Raw genomic sequence first — 21,300 nt, 5'->3', positions numbered from 1 at the left:
TGTTTAAAATAACTTGCTACAATTTTATTTTGTACTTATTAATTTTATTAAGTAATCTCTATGCCCAATGTGGGGCTGAACTCATGACCCTGAGATCATGTAGATGCTCTACGTCTATGGACTGAGCCAGCCAGGGGCCTGAAAAAGTTAAAAATAAAAATTTTTATATTAAATGAACAACTTTGAAGCAGTTTATTTTGTAACAACCTGGACCAGTAGATGCCCTATTTATTTATCCTACTATAAATAACTACAAGGTTTATTAGTGATACCATATTATGGACACTATGGATTTCTTAGAAGGTCGTCCCAATTTTAGAAATCCCTTTTTTCTCACAGTCTCAGTCCGACTTATGTTTCTATGTCAAGACCACTGCCTTTTGGCTCACTCCTTGTCCATTTTTCCTTTCATTCATTCATGCATTCATCCCCCAACTGTTGACCATGCTCCATGCTCTGATAGAAATATTTGAGGAGCACCTGGTTGCCTCATTCGGTTAAGTGTCTGACTCTTGATTTTGGCTCAGGTCATGTCTCACGGTTCCTGAGATGGAGCCCTGTGCTGACAGCACAGAGCCTGCTTGGGATTTTCTCTCTCCCTCTCTCCGCCCCTCCCCTGCTTGCTGCACGTGCATGGGCACTCTCTCAAAATAAATAAATAAACTTAAAAAAACAGTAGTATTTGAGCTGAAACTTGAAGAATAATTTGGGTTTTGTCTAAGCTTGTTCCCTGCCCCCACGGATCCTGCCTCATAGTCAGGGGGATAGAAAGTAGACAAGTAAAATATATCAATAAAAGTGACAATTACAGTTTGTGATCCCTGTTATGACCAGAGACTCCTTTGTTGCAGTGACATTTAAGCTGAGACCTGAAGGATGAGCCTCAGCCAGGCATGCACTCTGTGCAAAGAGGAATCCTCGTGCAAAGTCTGATGGGGAAGTGCTTTGCAGGTGTGAGAAACAGAAAGGTGACCAGCACGGCTGGAGGGGGAGTGGCAGAGAAGTGGAAGAGGATGGAAAAGCAGGCCCAGCCCGCATCATTCAGGCCCTCATAGGCTGAAGAAAGAAGTTTGGGATGTACTCTATGAGCAATATGACCTTAAAAAGCTTAAGGAGGGGAGGGTCAGGTGAGTGTGGATGGGAGAAGTGTCGTGTTCAGGGTCAACAGATAGTCAGATGCAAAGATACAGAGTTATGAAAAAGCGTGGCACGATTGTGAAAATTCAGGAAAGAGGACCACCTTTAGAATCTTGTATGGAGATGAATATGATGACTAAAGCAGTTTTCTGCACCAAACGAAAACGAAAAGCCTCTTAAGCCTCTAGTCAAAAACGAAAGCCTCTTAAGTCCAAAGCCTTGGAACATTGCACTATGCCAGTGAAAACAAACCCCTATTTTTGAAATTTACTTATCATGCTCAGAGGACATATTAAGCGAACCAAGAGGGCAACTTTGATCCATTGCTTATCTTTCAAAAGACGGAACAGTATCATTCTCTTCCTTTTCTTTGGCCAAAGGGAATCAGGATCCGTTAGTGATCCTTCTACATTTTATAGACTCAGAAATGTCTGCCTCTCTAAAGTTTGCAGGAGATAATTTATGGTGCAAGTGTCCATTTCTATGTGTCAAAATTGCATTACCAAGATGGAATTTTATATTTCTAGGATGTTTCAGTGTTCTGAGAGAAATGCATTACATTTTTGTAAATAACCTTTCATTTAATTATGAGTTCAATTTCAGCCTTTGTACTTGCTGTTATTCATCTTGCTGATGTTGATGAACACCTGTTCCACATCTTTCCGAAGGGAGATTTCTAGTGGGCTCTTCACTGCTTGCCTTTTTTAGTTATAGCTCCTCTTCTTAATTCCTCTTTGCCTTTCTGTCTTGGCCTGTAACTGACTTGTTCACTTCTTTTCTCGGAGGTTTTAGCATACCAACCTCCCTGTGTTTCACCAAGAGCTGTTTTGGAATGTTTACCCAGGGAATTAGTGTATAGTTTGGCTCATTCTTTTGTTAACATAATGCTATGGAATGAAATCTTTGCTTCCCTTCAGCCTTGACAGGTCTTGGCAGTAACTGCTACTTATTTCATTGTGATTTCCATTTGGGAGAAAAGCACTCACTTCTCTTTTCATACATAGTCTTGCTTCAGACATTCCTCCCAACAGGATGTTACAACTCTTCTTCCTTTTATCCAGGAGCGAACCCTCTATTCTTCTCAAAGCAGACCTTTTGCTGTTCCCAAGCACATTCTTTACTTTCCCAGCTCTGTGCCTTTCCTCATGCTGTTCCACTAGCAGGGATGCCTTCCTACTCATTTCTATGAGCCAACATTTGCTTCTTGCCTCCTTCACTAAGCCTTTTCAGAATGCTTTAATCAAAGGTCTTTGTTTGACTTCTCACTGGGCATTTTTCCCAAGCCCATGCAATGACCTGTTCAAATTTCCTGAGGACAACAGCTAGAAGCCACAGAATCATTCGGTAAATAGTTAAGTAGCGATTAGAGTGGGGAGAGCATGATGGAAGGGTCTAACATAGTCAATCTGCCATCAACTGCCAGTCATTTTCCCCCCTTGGACAGTTGTCATACTGTCATAGTGTGGACTAGCTTGATGGAACGTTAGACTCTTAGCAGTTGGTAGCCGGGTCGGCCCTGCCGAGGGGAAAACATCCACCTCGTTCTACCAGATAATCTCACTGAAGGAATGAAGGAAGAGCAACAAAATCAGTATATACCCAGGTAAATACAACAGACTATTCTTTTCCTCTTAAGTTTTTCAGAATGCATCTGATGGTTGAAAGTAACAATTACAACATTTTCTGATAGAATTTCAATGTGGATGTAAGAGATAAGATAATTATAATATAAAGAGAGAAAGAGGACCTGTATGTTGGTAGATTTCTACATTCTACTTGAAGTGGTAAAATATTGATTTTAAGTGGACTATGCAAAGGTAAGCATCCATATGATACCTCTAGAGAAACCACCAGCAACAAAAAAAGTTACACAACAGATAGAGTTAAAATCACCATACGTAAGTTGTAATGGAATACTAGCGGCGCCTGGGTGGCTCAGTCGGTTAAGCGTCTGACTTCGGCCCAGGTCAGGAATTCTCAGTTCGCGAGTTCAAGCCCCAAGTCGGGCTCTGTGCTGACAGCTCAGAGCCTGGAGCCTGCTTCGGATTCTGTGTCCCCCTCTCTGTATGTTCCTCCCCAGCTTTCACTCTGTCTCTCTCTCTCTATCTCTCAAAAATAAATAAATATTAAAAAAAAATGGAATACTAAAAAGTTCTCAGAACCCTGAAAGAAGGGGGAAAAGGGAAAACAGATCAAGAGAGGGAATACACAGAAACTAAGTAATAAGGAGCGCACGAGTGGTTCAGTCGACTGGGCATCCAACTCTTGGGTTTGACTCAGGTTATGATCTCACAGTTCGTGGGTTTATTGGGCTCATGTCAGGCTCCACGCTGGCAGTGCAGAGCCTGCCTGGGATTCCCTCCCCCTCTCTCTCTCTGCCCCTCCTCTACTCGCACACTCTCTCCCTCTCAAAATAAATAACTAAAAAGCTTTAAAAAAGAAAAAGAAAAGAAGTAATAAAATGGTAGACTTAAATCCAAACATGTAAGTAATTTTCTTAGATGTAAATGGCATGAACACTCTACGTTTCTTTCTGGAATTATTTTTCTTCTGCCTGAAGAACTTATTTATTTAATTTTATTTTTTTAAATTTACATCCAAATTAGTTAGCATATAGTACAACAATGATTTCAGGAGTAGATTCCTTAATGCCCCTTACCCATTTAGCCCATCCCCCCTCCTACACCCCCCTCCAGTAACCCTCTGTTTGTTCTCCGTATTTATGAGTCTCTTATGCTTTGTCCCCCACCCTGTTGTTGTTTTTTTTATTATTTTTGTTTCCCTTCCTTTATGTTCATCTGTTTTGTCTCTTAAAGTCCTCATATGAGTGAAGTCATATGATATTTGTCTTTCTCTAATTTCACTTAGCATAATATCCTCCAGTTCCATCCACATAGTTGTAAATGGCAAGATTTCATTCTTTTTGATTGCTGAGTAATACTCTATTGTATATATATACCACATCTTCTTTATCCATTCATCCATCAATGGACATTTGGGCTCTTTCTGTGCTTTGGCTATTGTTGATAGTGCTGCTATAAACATGGGGGTGCATGTGCCCCTTCAAAACAGCATACCTGTATCCCTTGGATAAATACCTACTAGTGCAATTGCTGGGTCGTAGGGTAGTTCTATTTTTCGTTTTTTGAGGAACCTCCATACTGTTTTCCAGAGTGGCTGCACCAGCTTGCATTCCCAAGCCTGAAGAACTTTCTTTAAAAATTATTTTAGGGGCGCCTGGGTGGCTCAGTCGGTTGAGCGTCCGACTTCAGCTCAGGTCACGATCTCACGGTCAGTGAGTTCGAGCCCCACGTCGGGCTCTGGGCTGATGGCTCAAGCCTGGAGCCTGCTTCCGATTCTGTGTCTCGCTCTCTCTGCCCCTCCCCCGTTCATGTTCTGTCTCTCTCTGTCTCAAAAATAAATAAACGTTAAAAAAAAAAAAGACCTTTAAAAACAAAAAAAGAAAGAAAACAAAAAAAAATTATTTTAGAGCTGGTATACTGGCAATGGATTCTCTTAGTTTTCCTTCATCTGAAAATGTTTTTATTTCACCTTTATTCTTGAAGGATACCTAGATGGGTATATGTTTCTGAGTTGACAGTCTTTCAACACTTGAAAAATGTGCCACTTCCTGATCTCCATGGCTCTGATGAAACATCTGCAGTCATTTGAATCATTGTTTGACTAAAAGTAATGAATCATTTTAATCTGACTGCTTTTAAAGATTTCTTTCTTTGTAGTTTTCAGTAAGCTGATTATGATGTCTGGACATAGATTTCTTTGGCTTTATCCTGCTTGGAGTTAGCTAAATTTCTTAAAAGTCCATGTTTTATCAAGTTGGGGAAGTTTTCAGTCATTACATCTTCAAATACTTTTTCAGCACCACACTCCCCTCCTTCAGAGACTGGTGACATGAATGTTAGACCTTTTGTTATTAACCCACAGATCCCTTAAGCTCTGTTCATTTTTCTAAAAATATTTTTTCTCTGTTGTTCAGACTGGAAATTTTCTATTGATGTATCTTCATACCCATTGATTCTTTTTCTGTCATCTCTATTCTTTTGATCCTATCCAGTGATATCTTAATCTCACTGCTTTGAAAGATTTCTTGCTTTGTAGTTTTCAGTAAGCCGATTATGATGTCTGGACATAGAGTTCTTTGGCTTTATCCTGCTTAGAGTTTTTCCATTTGATTTCTTTGCTGAGACTTTCTATTTTTCCATTTAAGAGTGTTTGCAATTGTTTGTTGAAGCACTTGTATAATAGCTGTTTTAAAGTTTTCATCAGATAATCCCAACATCTGTGTCACCATGGTATTGATGCCTATCATTGTCTTTTCCCATGCAAATTAAGATTTTCCTGGTTTCTTGTATCCTGAGTCATTTTGGATTATATCCTGGACCTATTGAATATTATGTCAAATTCTAGGTCTAAATGGTTATTTAAACCCAATAAAGAATGTTGATTTTTGCTTTTTTTAACAGACAATTGATCCAGCTAGGTTAAGGCTGCAGGGTTCAACCCACCTTATGGGGGCTGTGGTGCCAATATCAGCTCAGCTTTTCCAGGCTTTGCAACAGAGTTCAGATCTGTCCCACCTCCAGGCTGTCTCACAGTCACTTTGGGATATGGGTGGTGGTGTATCCGTTAGTTTAGTTCTCAAAGTCTTTAGTATGCTGATTAAGATCAGATCCACACATGCATAGCTCAGTGGTGAGCCGAGGCATACATAGAAATTCTGTCTTTGTCTGCTCAGGCTGCTATAACAAGAATACCATAGACTGATCTACTGGGTGGCTTATACAACAAACATTTATTTTCACAGTTTATTTATCACAATTCTGGTGTCTGGGAAGTCCAAGAGCAAGGCACCAACAGATCTGGTGTCTCATAAGGAATCACTTCCTGGTTCACAGATGACCATCTTCTCACTGTGTGTCCTAATGTGGAAGGGGTGAAGGAGCTCTCTGGGGTCTCTTTTATAAGGGATCTATATCCCATAGATGCGTGACCCAGTCACTACTCAAAGGCCCCACCTCCTATTGGGGTTACATTTCAACATGTGAATTTTGGGGAGACACAAGCATCCAGTCTATGGCACAATCTCTCAGGCCCCTCTTATTTTCTGGGTGCTTCCCATTTTGGTCCTTGAGCCACCAACATGAGGCTCTCGTTATCTCACTCCACTGCACACTACTATTACTGTGCTTGCATCCAGGGCCAACCATCAAGAAAAATGGAGAGAAAGAAAAAGGCAATGGAAGTTTGTCCCATTCTCTTTGAGGCCACAGCTCCACCATTCAGAGAGAAAGGTTTCCCTCCTTTAGGCCTCTGCATCCCCATCACAGGAGTGCTTGGGAGGCAGAGGGCAGGAGAATAGAGAGAAGACAAAACCCTAGGGATTCCTGTACTTTCTCTGGGCATTAGAAGTTCCCTTTCACCTCCATGAGAGAGTGGAAGGCCTCTCCTGAAACTCTCCCTTTGGGGACCCCAGTGTCATTTCTAAGTGTGAAGCTCGATCGCATTCAGGTCAAGGAATACTAGAGAAATAAAAATAAAAGGTAAAGTCACCACCAGTTTGGTAGTATTTTGAACCCTGGGCCTCCCAATCCAGCTACTATTTACTTTTCAGAGTCCTTAAATAGGTGCCGTGTGGATTCTGTCCATGTTTTATAATGAACATTTCATCCACAACCCTAGTTGGACTTTTTCCTTGGCAGATGATATTTTATAGTACTTGTCATGACCGCATTCTAAGGGGAACTACCTAGACCTGTGGGAGTGTGTCAAGTTTTCATTAATACATTTTATCTGAGAAAGGAATCTCTTGTTTCTCCCTGTCTCTAGTATGTGGACCAAATATAACCGTGATTCATCTACTAAATATGCATTTATTTAATTTACTCCTGGGGTAAACAGAGACATAAAACTTCTTATACCTCCAGGCAGTCTTGACATATGCATTGAACTTTGCTAAGGAGCTTTGTTCCCTTTTTATTTGAACAATCTTTGGGTATGTAATTATGAGGTTGCTGACTGGTGTGCATAGTTTTAAAAAAAAGTTTTCAGATAAGTAAACTTCTCTTGCATTTAAAGGAAAACACTTCTTTTCCCCCCAGTGTAATTTTACAGAGATCCTGGTAAAAATGACATTCCCTATTGGGTCATTTAAAATTTTTGTTGCAAAATAAGTTTTTATTTTTTCCTTCTTCAGACATGTTGGATCAAATACACTAGCAAGTACCATGTCAATGTTTATAATAAAACACCGTACTCTAATTGTTCTGTATTACTAGAATATTATTTTAATACTTCTAATAAGGTTGTTGAAATATTGAAAAACGTGGTTTCCCAGCAGCAACTATCCCTTGTGTTGAAGTGTGGGGGCGGGGGTATGTTTTGGGGTGGCTATGTTCTTTAAATCTTTTTTTTAGATGTTTATTTATTTTAAGAGAGAGAAAAAGAGAGCGAGCTGGGGAGGGACAGAAAGAGAGGGAGAGAGAGAGAATCCCAAGCAGGCTCCGCACTGTCAGCCCAGAGCCCGACACAGGGTTCAGTCTCACCGATGGTGAGATTGTGAACTAAGCCTGAATCAATAGTGGGACACTTAACTGACTGAGCCACCCAGGCACCCTGAGTATTTCTTTTTTTAAGTGGCTCCATGCCCAGCACAGAGCCCAATGCAGGGATTAAACTCACAACCCTGAGATCAAGACCTGAGCTGAGATCAAGAGTTAGATGCTTAACTGACGGAGCCACCCAGGCGCCCCTAAGTTATTTATGATCTTAAAGAAAGAATCACTTTCATTAGATTAAAAAATGTCTTTAAAAATAAAAGGATTTGGACACCTGGGTGGCTCAGTCGGTTGAGCGGCCAACTTCAGCTTAGGTCATGATCTCAAGGTTCGTGAGTTTGAGCCCCTCATTGGGCTCACTGCTCTCAGCACAGAGCCTGCTTCAGATCCTCTGTCCCTCCACCCACTCCTCCTCCAGTCCACTGCTCACGCTCTCTCTCTCTCTCTCAAAAGTAAAAATAAAACTTAAAAAAAATTTTGTCAATGTTCATTTTTCAGAGACGGGGAGACAGAGCACAAGTGAGCAAGGGGCTCAGAGAGAGGGAGACACAGAATCCCAAGCAGGTTCCAGGCTCTGAGCTGTTAGCACAGAGCCCAATGTAGGACTCGAACCCACGAACTGCAGGATCATGACCTGAGCTGAAGTCAGATGCTCAACAGGCTGAGCCACCCAGGTGCCCCTAAAATAAAAATAAGACTTAAAAAAAATTAAGGGATTTGTATTAGAAGTTTGGAAAACTAGGCTTATATCCTTATAAGGTCTTAATAGCCATGATTGAATGGTTCTCAGCTACTTATCTGAATGTGGTTGTAACCATGTCTGTTCTACCTACTCCCAAAGACTTTTGGTGAGAATCAGACTAGGAGATAAAGAAAAAGCACCTCACATTCATAAAACTCATGAGACTCATGCTGATACTGAGATTATAATGATGAAAAATAAGGCAGGAAAAGGACATTTCATTATCACCATTGACATTAGTCTATTGGGTCATAGGGCTAACAACACATTATTTAAAATTAAGATAGGGAACTTCCCTTTTATTTTTTTAAGTTTTATTTTTTCTTTTTTTTGGGGGGGGGGTGGGGTGCTGGGGAAGAAGGGCAGAGGAGAGAGAATCTTAAGCAAACTCCATGCTCAGCATGGAGACCTTCACAGGGCTTGATCTCACAACCCTGGGATCATGATCTAGGCTGAAATCAAGAGTAGGACACTCAGAGGACTGAGTCACCCAGGTACCTCTGGAGCTTTCTTTTGGAAACAATGTGTAGTATTTCCTGAAGGTGAGAAGTTAAAAACAGGCAACTAGTATATGTGTTTGGGTTGCCCACCCAGAGTTAGTCTCTATAGTATTTTTGTTGTTGTTGTTAATGTGAAACTCACTTCCCTGGCCAAAGGGTTAAAAAAGGAACAGGAGGCAAGGATGAGGCAGTGGTTCTTTGTCATTCTTCATTCCTTGAGCTGGGAAAGCAGTTGTTTCCTTTTAATAGGCAGGCATGGTTCTCTGGTTGCTATACATGGATTGATCCACTCACTGAGAGGACCTATCAGATTCCAGTGGGCTCTAAATTTGGATGCTACTGTAGATGTGTGGCTTTAAGTTGTCTTTGCATGAAATTCTTCTTTAGTTTTTTTTTCCAGAGTAATTGCTAAGTTTTTATAGGGTACTGGCCTTCCATTGACCATCACAGGATTGACAATGACTCTGTAGACTCTTAATTCAGAAGCCACTTATATTTGTTGAATACATAGACTTGAGGGCTCCATTGAAAAACTAGGATGCAATATGTGAAAGCATTTTTAAATTTTTTTTCAACGTTTATTTATTTTTGGGACAGAGAGAGACAGAGCATGAACGGGGGAGGGGCAGAGAGAGAGGGAGACACAGAATCGGAAACAGGCTCCAGGCTCTGAGCCATCAGCCCAGAGCCTGACGCGGGGCTCGAACTCACGGACCGCGAGATCGTGACCTGGCTGAAGTCGGACGCTTAACCGACTGCGCCACCCAGGCGCCCCGAAAGCATTTTTAATAGTGATTCCCCAATGAAACAGCTTTCAAGTTATTCTTATTTGCATGTCTAGGTACACCCAGGAAAACTGTCACCATGATTCATCTTAAATGAATCAATACAAAATGATGATTTGGGGGGCACCTGGGTGGCTCAGTCGGTTAAGCATCCGACTCTTGGTTTCGGCTTGGGTCATGATCTCGAGGTTCGTGGGGTTGAGCTGCATATCAGGCTCCACGATGACAGTGCAGGAGCCTGCTTGGAATTTTCTCTCTCCTCTCTCTGCTCCTCCTCTGCTCATGCTCTCTCTCTTAAAAAAATTTTTTTTAATTAAAAAAAAAAAAAGGATGATTTTGTTTACTCTGGTGATAAGATAGAAAAATCTTATTCTTTATCTTGAATGCATTATTAGTGAGAGAAAGAACTTTATTCACCCTTGGATAAGTTGTTTAGTAAAAATGGTAAGAAGGTGTGTTTTGTGAACAGGAATGTGACTTGAGACTGGTGTCCAGACTTCAAAAGATGGGTAAAGATGTGAAGTGTTGGGCCCTGTGGGTTCAAAGAATAACACAATCCCAGACTTCAAGGAAAGCATAATGCAGGAAAAAAATTTCTTTGGTGATTACTGTCTTATGATTAATAACTGGAGGCAGAACTTTTTAGAGCAAAGAAATTGTCATGACTTCATCGTGTGATTTATCAGTATTCTCATAAATATACATCAAGCTAAATATTTTAGAATTTTATTTAATTTAATAAATTAATTATTTAATTATTAAATTTAATTCTTTATTTAATTAAATAAATTTAATTTAATTTACTTATCTCTCTAACCCTTTGAAAACATGTTAAAAATTCTTTTATTCTAGAAGAACCTACTTGCCTTAATCTGCTTGGGCTGCTGTGACAAAATACAATACACTGGGTGACTTAACCAGTAAAAATTAACTATCTTAAAATTCTGGAGGCTGCAAGTCCGAGGTCAGGGTGCCAGTGCAGTCGGTTTCTGGTAGGGTTCTGTCCTTGGCTTGCAGAGGACTGCCTTCTCACTGTGTGCTCAGACTGGATGTTTATGTGCCCCCCAATTCATATGTTAAATCTTTTTTTTTTTTAATGTTTATTTATTTTTGAGACAATGAGAGAGACAGAGTGCAAGCAGTGGAGTGGCAGACAGAATCTAAAGCGGGCTCCAGGCTCTGAGCTGTCAGCCCAGAGCCCGATGCGGGCTCGAACTCACGAACTGTGAGCCAGAGTCAGACGCTTGACTGACTGAACCACTCAGGCGCCCCACATATGTTAAATCTTAATGCCCAACATATTTGAATGGTATTTGGAGGTGATTAGATCCTGAAGGTGGAATGGAATTAGTGTTTTTGTGTGTGGTGTTTTTTTGTTGTTGTTTTGGTTTTTGCTTTTTTTTTTTTTTTTTTTTTTTTTTTGAGAAAGAGAGAGAGAGCTCCAGCAGGGGAGGGGCAGAGACAGAGAGAGAGAATCCCAAGCTGGCTCCATGCTCAGGCACCCCCCCCCCCCATCCCATGACCTTGAGAATATGACCTGAGCCAAAATCAAGAGCCAGACACTCAACTGACGGAGTCCCCCATGTGCCCTTTTATAAAAGAGACTCCAGAAAGCTTCCTTACCCCTTCCTTCATGTGAGGATATGGAGAAAAGTCAGCCCTATATGAACCAGGAAGTGGGCTCTCGCCAGAAACCAAATCTGTTGGTGCCTTGTCTTAGACTCCCCAGCCTCAAGAACTATGAGAAATAAATATCTGTTGTTTATAAGCCATGCAGTCTCTGATATTTCTGTTATAGCAGCCCAGAGGCACTAAGACAGCTCACGTGGACTTTCCTTGGTCTGCCAGAGAGGAATCTGCTGTCTGGTGCCTTTTCTTATAAGAACACGAACCCCATCAGACCGGGGTCCCTCCCTCACGACGCAATTACCTCCCAAAAGCCCCACCTCCAGATACCATCACATTGAGGGGCCAACATACAAAATTTGGGAAGACACAACTATACATTCCATACAGCACTTGAAATGCATTTCTTGGAATCTACCATTTCTACACTGAATGGACATTTCTATCCTTTTATATACTACCTTCCCTTTTCTTGTATGCGTCATAATTGATGCATTGCCATGGTTTAAATTAGAAACCGAAATACAATTTTGGTTTTTCTAAAGTAAAACCATGGGGGTATTAATAGTTACGTGTGCTGTTATAAAAATGAAGTTGGGAGGAGAATAATATGATTATTTTGCATAATTTTGTATAATAAAAAGAGTCTAGCATACTTTCAGGATTACCTGAAATAACTAAAAAATAAGTGCATATCTGAAGTTTCCTCTTTACATATAATTGAATAATCAGAAGATGATTTTTAATCTGGAGAGACATTATCAGGGAGTTTATGGTTTGTTTTTCCCCTAAATTGGTTCCCTGCTATTCCAAAATGTTAAGTAATATGTAGCTCCTTACTCTGCGCCTGAGAGAAAATCCTCCAGTAAAAGAATACAAAAGGCTAAATATGTGTTTACTTACTTACCTTTTTCAGTTTAATTATGGTTTTCTCAGTAGTTTCTTGCTTGTAAGTAATGCTCTTTTGTTTTGTTTATATGAAAGAACTATGAGTTTCCAGTAGGAGATGAAAGGAGGTTATTTTTTCTTTAACTCTTTATTTTGAGAGAGAGAGAGAGAGAGAGAAAGTACACATCCAGGAGATAGGGCCAGTAGGAGCACAAGCAGGGGAGGGGGCAGAGAGTGAGAGGGAGAGAGAGAATCCCAAGCAGGCTCCACAGTGTCAGCCCAGAGCCCAATCTCAGTCTCACGATTGGCTAAATCTCAGGAACCAAACTGTGAGATCATGACTTGAGCTGAAATCAAGGGTTGAACACTTAACTGACTGAGCCACCCAGGGGCCCTTAAAGGAAGTTATTTCTAAATGCTGAAAATGTTTTTGGTTTTTTTGGTGGAAGTGAGAGGTTGAGGTTGTTTATTTAATTTTGTAAGGGTAGATTTGAACCTGCTTATTAACTGATTAAAAAAAGTAAACATTTTTTTTAATACCAAGCCACTTGTATTTATTTGTTGAATATGCAGAAAGTTCTATTGAAAGAGTGGGATTTGGTATAGAAAACATTTCTGACAGCGAATATCCAAGGAAACACATTTCAAGTTGTTTTTATTTGCATCTGCAATCTTCTCTTAAAGGTTACTTTAAATTTTTTTCTTTTTTTTTTAAGTTTATTTATTTTGAGAGAGAGAGAGAGAAAACATAAGCGGGGGAGGGGCAGAGAGAGAGAGAGAATCTCAAGGAAACTTCATGTAGCCCTAAGTTCATGTGCAGCCCGAAGCAGGGTTCAGTCCCACGAACCATGAGACCATGACCTGAGCCAAAATCATGAGTGGGATGCTTAACTGACAGTCACCCAGGCTCCCCCAAACATTTTCTTTTTCATTGACATTTCCCATGATTATTAGCTGACAGCATATTTAAAAGGGCAGGAAAATCATGTTCTTTGGTTTAAAACATGGTGATATAATTTGCTTACCATAAAATTCACCATTTTAAATGTACAATTCAGTGGTTTCTAGTATATTTACAAGGCTGTGCAAACAACACCACAATCTAATTTGAGAACATTCTCATCATCCTAACAAGAAACCTCACACCCTTTAGCCATAGCTCCTCATTCCCCCCTTGTCCCAGCCCCAGGAAACCACTAATCTTTCTCTATTGATTTGCTTATTCTGGACAGTTCATATAAATGAGATCATACAATATGTGGCCTTTTGTGACTGACTTCTTTCACTTAGCAAAATGTGTTCAAGGTTCATTTGTGTTACCTCTTTTATTTCTCTTAACAATACCCCATGGAAAAATGCAATCAATTTTACCAGGGAGGAAATGGAAACGTATATATGTTAAGTTGCTCTTGGGCATGAAAATCACACATTCACTCAACAAATATGTATGGAACATCTATATATGCCAGAAATACTCTATAAAGTAGGGTTATGGCATTTGGGGGTGGTGGTCATGTCACATAAATAAATAGACATCTAATATAATATTAACTAGTAATAAGTACAATGAAGAAAAATAAAGCAAAATGAATGGATAGAAGTATCAAGCGTATTATTTTAGGGAAAGTGATGAGGGAAGGGTTCTCTGAGGAGGTAACATTTGAGTTGAGACCTGAAGGGAGGGAGGGAAGAAGGCACACAGAGGGAACAGCAAATGCAAAGTCTCAGAGGCAGGAGTGTGTTTGGTGTGTTGGAGGAACAAGGAAGCTGGTGTGACTGGAAGGCAATGAGAGCAGGAAGGAGAGGAGAAAGGTAGGTGGGCGGAGAGTTGACCTTGGGTAGGCACAGATGCAGCAGCATCTGTCATAAGAAGGTGGCAGGTGGAGTAGCAGAGTGCAAATAATGCCAGCTGGAAGATCTGGTGGTGGGAGGATGAGACAGTTCTCTCCTGAAAGTTTCTGTTATTTCAATGTAACAAAAACAAAAGTGATAACAGACTGTGAGGAGGGGGTGGTGGTGTCAAAGAGTTGAGAAAGAGATGAGAATGAATGGACTCAGGATATTTAGTGGAGTTGTCTGGCAGCACTGAGGGACCACTTGAAGTCCGTAACATGTTTTTCTCCGGCCACATAAGTCATCCAAGTATCAATGTGAAGTTCGTTGTAACCAGGGTTGAAGTTTCGCCAAGTAGGACAATGGGAGAGAGGGACAAGAGAGTTGAGGATGTGTGTATAAAAGAACCATGCAATCTAAACTGGGAGGAGAAAGGACAGAAGACGAGTGATTGGCTGGAGGGGTTTTGGGATCAAAATATTGTGGGAGACTGAGTGCCGGCAGGAGTGAGCTAGAAAATAGGAAGTGGTGTTTAGAGAGTTTGCAGTTATTGGTTATGACAAACTCTAATGTATGACTCAGACTGCATGGCTGAGGTGGGTGGAGGATAAGATTATTAGAAAAGTTAAAAAAAAAAAAAAACCAGTAGGTCAGGGTATTGGATGGATCCATTTTGTAAATAACTAAATCACCAATAGTGATGTCAAGAAAAATGGCAGAGACTTAGTGAGGCAGATGCTAGAATGAAGGAAGGGGTAGTTGGCAAATGACTACAAAAAGCAGAGGCAGCAGGTGGTATAGTTTAATGTCATGTATTTCAAATGAAGAGTGGATTTTCGGGAGGAAGGAGGAATAATGAGCTGGAATTGGCAAAGACGAATAAGAACTCGCCATGATCTGTGATTTTGGGGTGTATGACTGATTAGGATTAGGATTTGAACTAGGTCTATCTGATTTCATATAATTTCTATTATGCCACTTCAGATTTGGATTAGAATTACAGTTCTTAGACCTAGATTTCAATATTCTCTTGCTATCCCTTTAATGGAAATCATTTGGCTACCCTCAAAGTTGTGTTGCTTTAAATAGTTGCCAAGATCTATTCTAAAAATTGGATTCCTGTTAAAACAAACAAAAAAACTCCATACATTGCAATTGGTTAATAGGTTGAAGAAACTGAATCTTCTGGCCTCTAGTTTCCCATAGTCTGGATTTTATAATTGCATCCCCATGGTGTTATTTAACATGCTCCTCTGTTCTCTGCAATTCCTGAAAATTGGTAGTCAGATCTTGAGGCTGATCAAACCCAGGTTCATTTTTGGTAAGAATACTTCACTTGACCACAGGCCATGTAAGGTCAGGCCAACTCTCTCTTTGTGATGTGAATAGCCATTGGTGATTTTTGTCTAGCTCCATAATTAGATCTAGTATTTCATCAGAATGAAAAATGTTGATATTCCATCAATTCTTTTAATTCGATGAACAGCTTTGAGAAAAAGCTACTTCCTTTCATCAAATGTGAGTAACTCTGAGATAAAAGTCATTTAGGAGGGAGGCTATACCATCATTGCACCTCTAAAAGCGGCTTATCTGAGAGCTCCTATGGTTTTAAGGATGTATATACTTTGCCTTTAATGTATTTAATTGTAGTTTGTCCTACTTTGAAAGTTAGACTACATTTACAGGATGCAGTTGCACATTGAGGCTTAATATTTGTAGTTATATGGGAATATATCATAGGATTTAGTTCTAACACCTTTGAAGAGGACTGCACAGAAAAGCACTGAAATCTTCAACAAGCATTTTTCCACTGTTCAGCTGCATTTCACAAAAGCTCATAAAATATTAAACTCTTCTGAAAGGTGACCAACTAAATAATTTATGAAAGCAAAGTTTCAAGTCAATGCAAGTACTATTATAGCAAATGTGTATTCTGTTTTTCTTTACAGGGAAACGTTCTAGGGCTGTAGGCTATAGTGGTTTTAGAATCAGATAATAGGGTTTGAATCTCTCTTCACTTATTATGGTGACCTTGAGGAAGTTACTCTACATATCCTAAATATATAAGAGAACCTGAAATAGTGTATATCCTAAAACATTAGAAAATACATATGTATTTGGCAAAACCCTCCTTTTTATTCCCTTGGCTAAAGGTAGGGGATAAGGGACATGACCAATTACCAAATATTGTTAATTACCAAAAAAAAATTAACAGTAAAAAATGCTGTATTGAGAACATGCCATCTTTGATTCACAGGGCAGTGGCAGTGTGGTGTTAGGGTAAAACACTTTTTAACTCAATATTGATGGAACTGCATGGCAGACCAAGCAGGTCTACACCAGGGGATCCCTAAAGGCAATTTAGGGAGAGAGAACAGGGCAAATGCCAGAGTTAAACCTGTCTTTGGTTCCACTAAGAGTATAATGAAGACTGAACAGCAGTGAGACAGAAATATACTCTAAATTGCTTAGAAAATAACCATAACATACCTAGACATTTCTCTTGTATTACTGTTAAACTTAGTTCTCTGTCTCAACCTGCCCTGCTTCCCACCCCTTTTCCCAGACTGAGTCAGTACTACCCCATCCCTAGGTTGGCTTCCTGCCTCACTGGAGCCCGATTATCCCACAGTTGTTTCATCTTTTGTGACTGTGCCGACATAGTTGTTAATTCACAGGATATCAAAATGATTTCCAAGTCAGTGAGAAACAAGTACAAACACTGGAAAATGTATTCTCACCATTTAATTTACATAGAAATATATGAAATTGAGATAACCAAGGGAATAGGGCAAAACTGTTAAAACAGAGGATTTTACAAAGTATAACTTACGTTTGTATCTTGTCACTGTCTTAATTATAATATGTGTAATGTAAATTCTGTGGGTAATGCCTTCATAGAGTTACATTTTTATAAACTTTTTATCGAAGTGTAACACACATACAGTACAGTGGGATTTGCATTTTTAAGGTCATTAGTGTCATATAGCCATGACTGCCTTATTAAATTGTTGTGACCCTTTAAAACACCTCTTAAAAACTGTGGATTTATGTGATAGAACATCCTCAGCTTCAAAGTGGCATTAAGTTCAGTTGTGCAATGCAGCATCAGACTTAGTTCTGAGTAATGTGTAGAACAATGTGTAGTATTTGATATTGGCCAATGTATTTATAATTCCTGAACTCAACAAATTGACAAGTTGAATTAAAGATGAAGTTCAACCTAGACCTTCAAGGTTATATTTCTGTATTCATTTTTACACATATATGCAATTTACAGTACTCTTAACAACTCTGTTAACTTACAAAGAATAAAAAGGTTTTGCAGCCAAGAGTTGGAATGGAAACAATTTCTGAGATAGAGATCAAATTGTGTTTATAGACACCATTATTGGCAGATTTACTGTCAGTCATTTCCTGTGGGAATATTTCACTGGGACATAATTTTATGTCTTGATTATTCATTAAATAGCCTTTACTCCATGGAACAGAAATACCTAGAATTATAAATAGTAATGCATGCAAATTATAGTTTAACATTTCACACTATTTTACTAGATGAGGATTAAGATTATTTAATAAACGATTTCTTATTTATCACTGAAATAATTTTAAAATGACACTAATACAATATGGACTAGTGGAGAGAGGCAACAGACTGGAAATGGAAGCCGTTTGTTTCCTCTAAACTAAAACTGACATTAATTTAAAAATATTTATCACATACATATATAAGATGCTATACTTCTACTCTGTGGAGAATACCAAAGCCCATTATCAATAGTCTCTGCCCTTAAGGAGCTTATGAATTTTCTCATACCAGAGATAAGGCATGCTTTGTATAAAACAAAACCCAACAAATATACTATGAGTGGATATGACTAAAGTACTCTTGGAGTTGGGAAGGATAAGAGATCATGTCTCTCTGGAATATCAGAGATGACTTCAGAGAGAAAACAGTTGAGTGGAGTCTTAAAAAGATGGATAAGATTTCTGCAAATAGACATGCAAGTAAAATTATTCCAGGAGGCAGAGACTAGGTACTAAAGAAGGTGGTATATATATCAAACCACATTTCGAGACTGAAGACTTTGGTGGGGAAAGAAAAACTTACCTAAACATAGTTGGAAATGGAGTTAGAACTATATCTTCTTTTTTTAAAGTAACCTCTATGCTCAACGTGGGGCGTGGGGCTCCAACCCACCACACTGAGAGTTCCATGCTCTATGGACTGAGGCAGCCAGGTGCCCCAGGACTAAATGCTATTATTTAGTTATGCAAGCATTCATTTATTCAACAAACATTTCTTGAGTTCTTATTATGTGCAGGTACTGTGCTGGGAGTTAGGAGTACACTCATGAGCTGCTCAGACAAAGGCCCTTTCTAATATGTAAACAATAAAAAAATGTAACTGAAATCAGGGGTGATAGCAACCCTGATTCTTCCCGATCAGGGATAGGTCCATTCATCTGTGGCAACTCAAGGTACTCGGAGTTAACACAGAATACAGGATTTAATGTTTTTGAGAGAGAATTGGTATTTCCAAATACAGTTGTTTCCCAATTTCAACCCAATCGTTTCTCAACCAAGTTTAATTAAAATGCAGCGTTAGCAGGGTGATTGGGGGGGCACTATTTTTGGTTGATAATCAGAATTGTGTTAGCATGCATTCATTAAAAAAAGAAAAACAGGGACACACGTGTGGCGATATTTTGGACAAAAGGATTCTTCTTAACTGAACTTCGCTGCAAATTTCCTTTAAATAGCTAGCTCCCGGGGTCATTAAAATGATTTGGAACGTTTCTAGAACACATTACACTAAGTGAGATACACCTGTACTCACACCGGGTCCGTCAAACCCATCCTTGTTTTCTCTCAAGCTAGAACTTGCTGTAATAGACACGCCTCGTGCACTGGGGGCAATGGGGAGGGAGGGTGGTGAAGGTGACGGGGTGGCAGCTAGGAGAGCACTTTCCCTTTCTCCAAAACTTTGCAGGCTTCCAGCCCAGACTCACCTGCCTGCTCGTTCTTTTTCTGCCTCACCTCTCACTGTTACCCCCCTTCCCCAACGCTCCGACCGTAGCGCGCTCCGTGCGCTTCCCCTTGCCTCCCCGCGTCTACTTTAGCTCACTCTCGCGGGCCTCCCTGCCCTGCCCTCCTCCCCGCCGCACGCCGAGCGCCGCGCGCCCACCCAGGGAACGCAGCGCAGCCGCCCGCAGACTGCGCGTCCCGTCGCGGCCCGAGGCTCCGGGGCATGCGCTCTGCGGCGCCGCCGCCCTCCCCCACCCCCTCCCGCGGCAGAGTTATGCCAAGTATGTGAGGAGCCCGCGAGGGCCAGCGCCGGTCATGGGGAGCCGCCGTCGTCGCCGCCGCCGCCGCCGCCTCCGCGAGCGCAGATTTTTCCCCAACAGGGCTCCGTCCTCCTCTCGCAGCGGGGGCGAGCCTGGCTGTTGAGGCGGAGGGGATGGCGGACCCTCTGAGGAGGACGCTGTCCAGGCTCCGTGGGAGGCGGAGTCCCCGCGCCGCCGGGGGGCTCGGGCTCCGGGCGGCGGCTGCAGCTACGGTGGCGGCCTCCGTGGTAGCCGAGGGAGCCCCGGACGCCTCCTCGTGCGAGCACGCCGGCGGAGCCCGGCCGAGCCTGGAGCGGCCCCCGCCGTCGCCTCAGGCGTGGGGCCCCGAGGCTCGGGTCCCGGGAGGGCGCCCGGAGCGGTGGGGAGCGCTCGGGCCTCGGCCGCGCGGCGGGAAGGAGGCCGTCTCTTCGGGTGGCGGGCTCACTCGCGCCTCTCTGCGCGCCCCGCCGGGCTCCGAAGGCAGCGGAGAGGACGACGCCGAGCAGGAGGACGACGCCGACTACTATGAGAACGTGCCCGGCGGCTCCCAGTCGGCGCCCGAGCCCGAGGGGGCGGAGGCGGAGCGGTGGCCCCCGCCTCCCCCGTCGGCGGGCTCCTCCCTGGGGGCGGAGGGCGGCCGCCTGGAGACAGGCAGGCTGCAGACCCAGTTGCGAGAGGCCTATTATCTGCTGATCCAGGCCATGCACGACCTCCCCCCTGACTCGGGCGCGAGGCGGGACGACAGGGGTTGGGCGGATCGCGGCTGCCTTGTGGGAGCCCGGGCTCTGGGCCAGCCGCCTTCCCCCTGCGGCGCTGCGGACCGCCGAGCCTGCCCCCGAGACTGGCAGCGGGGAGGCGGTGGCCGCCCTTGGCAGCAGGTGTCTCCGCCCCGGTCTCCTCCGAGGGAGTCGGGGGGAGGCCGCCTGCGGACTCCTCGGATGCGGCTGTCCTGCAGCAGAAGCCTCGAGAGCCTCCGGGTGGGTGCCAAGCCTCCTTCTTTCCAGCGGTGGCCGAGCGACAGCTGGATCAGGTGCAGCGTGCGCGGGGACCTGGACGAGCCCCCGCCACGTGGAGGCGGGATGGACGGCTGGAGCGGAGGCAGCGCCCCGGCCGCGGCCCCCTCCGGCCTCCGGCCTCCCTGCTCCAAGGACCCCGGCCGCTCCACGGGAAGCCCCTTCAGGGATCCTGCGGGGTCAGCTGTGGCACGCAGCCGCAAAGGAGATGGCCAGGAGGGGCTTCCCTTCCTCAAGCCTCCTGCGGTGACAGTCAAGAAGCTGCAGAAGTGGATGTACAAAGGACGTCTGCTGTCCCTGGGAATGAAGGGTCGCTCCCGTGGGACATCCCCCAAAATCTCTGGAGCGCAGGCGAACCCTACAAATCTGGGCGCCTTGAAAATGCGTGAAAGCCAAGTCCTCTCCGTGCCTCCAGACCAAAGAATTACGCTAACAGGTAGGATACTTTGCGATCAGAATGCTAACTCTTTGAGTCTTAATGTTTACCAACTGGGCTTCTGTCTTAAGAGACAAGAAAGAGGTATGCATTTGCAGACAGGTACGTGCCGGTGCCAAAGTAAGTGACACGTAAGTGGCAGCTGAATGCACCAGGTTACTTAGTATAATGCATTCGCTTGTTTTGTCTCCCCCCTCCCCTTAAAAGACAGTGGCATGAGGAATTTGGGGTTTTTGTTTTTTCTTCCATAAACCGGCGTGCATACTCCTGAATACTACACTGAGTAAAGGTTAAGTTCATCACACGCTTTTTGTACAGAGTTGGGCGGTGCTGCCTTCATTTTTATTCTTTGTGGCTCTAGGCAAATCCGTAGACTTTGTGGAGTTTGTGAATTTGAATTTGATTCAAGGGAGACTTTATGGGCTTCATAAACTG

At 42.5% G+C, this 21,300-nt stretch overlaps 1 protein-coding gene across 3 annotated transcripts in view; it reads left to right on the top strand.

Annotated features, from left to right (window-relative positions):
- The first annotated feature begins 19,380 nt into the window (after positions 1-19,380).
- SYDE2 (synapse defective Rho GTPase homolog 2) overlaps positions 19,381-21,300 on the top strand; it is a 50,910-nt gene continuing 48,990 nt past the window's right edge. For 2 of the 3 annotated variants that reach the window (XM_027058720.2, XM_027058721.2), the window contains exon 1: positions 19,382-20,865. In XM_027058720.2, coding sequence (XP_026914521.2) covers positions 19,551-20,865 — 1,315 coding nt within the window. In that variant the 5' untranslated portion in view covers positions 19,382-19,550. Of the gene's footprint in view, positions 20,866-21,300 lie in introns of all 3 variants that reach the window. The other variant, XM_053214342.1, reaches the window with a different exon arrangement.

Source organism: Acinonyx jubatus, chromosome C1 (genome assembly GCF_027475565.1).
Source record: "Acinonyx jubatus isolate Ajub_Pintada_27869175 chromosome C1, VMU_Ajub_asm_v1.0, whole genome shotgun sequence".
Taxonomy (NCBI): domain Eukaryota; kingdom Metazoa; phylum Chordata; class Mammalia; order Carnivora; family Felidae; genus Acinonyx; species Acinonyx jubatus.
Note: the sequence above shows the minus strand (reverse complement) of the source record. Positions and strands in the feature narration are given on the sequence as shown.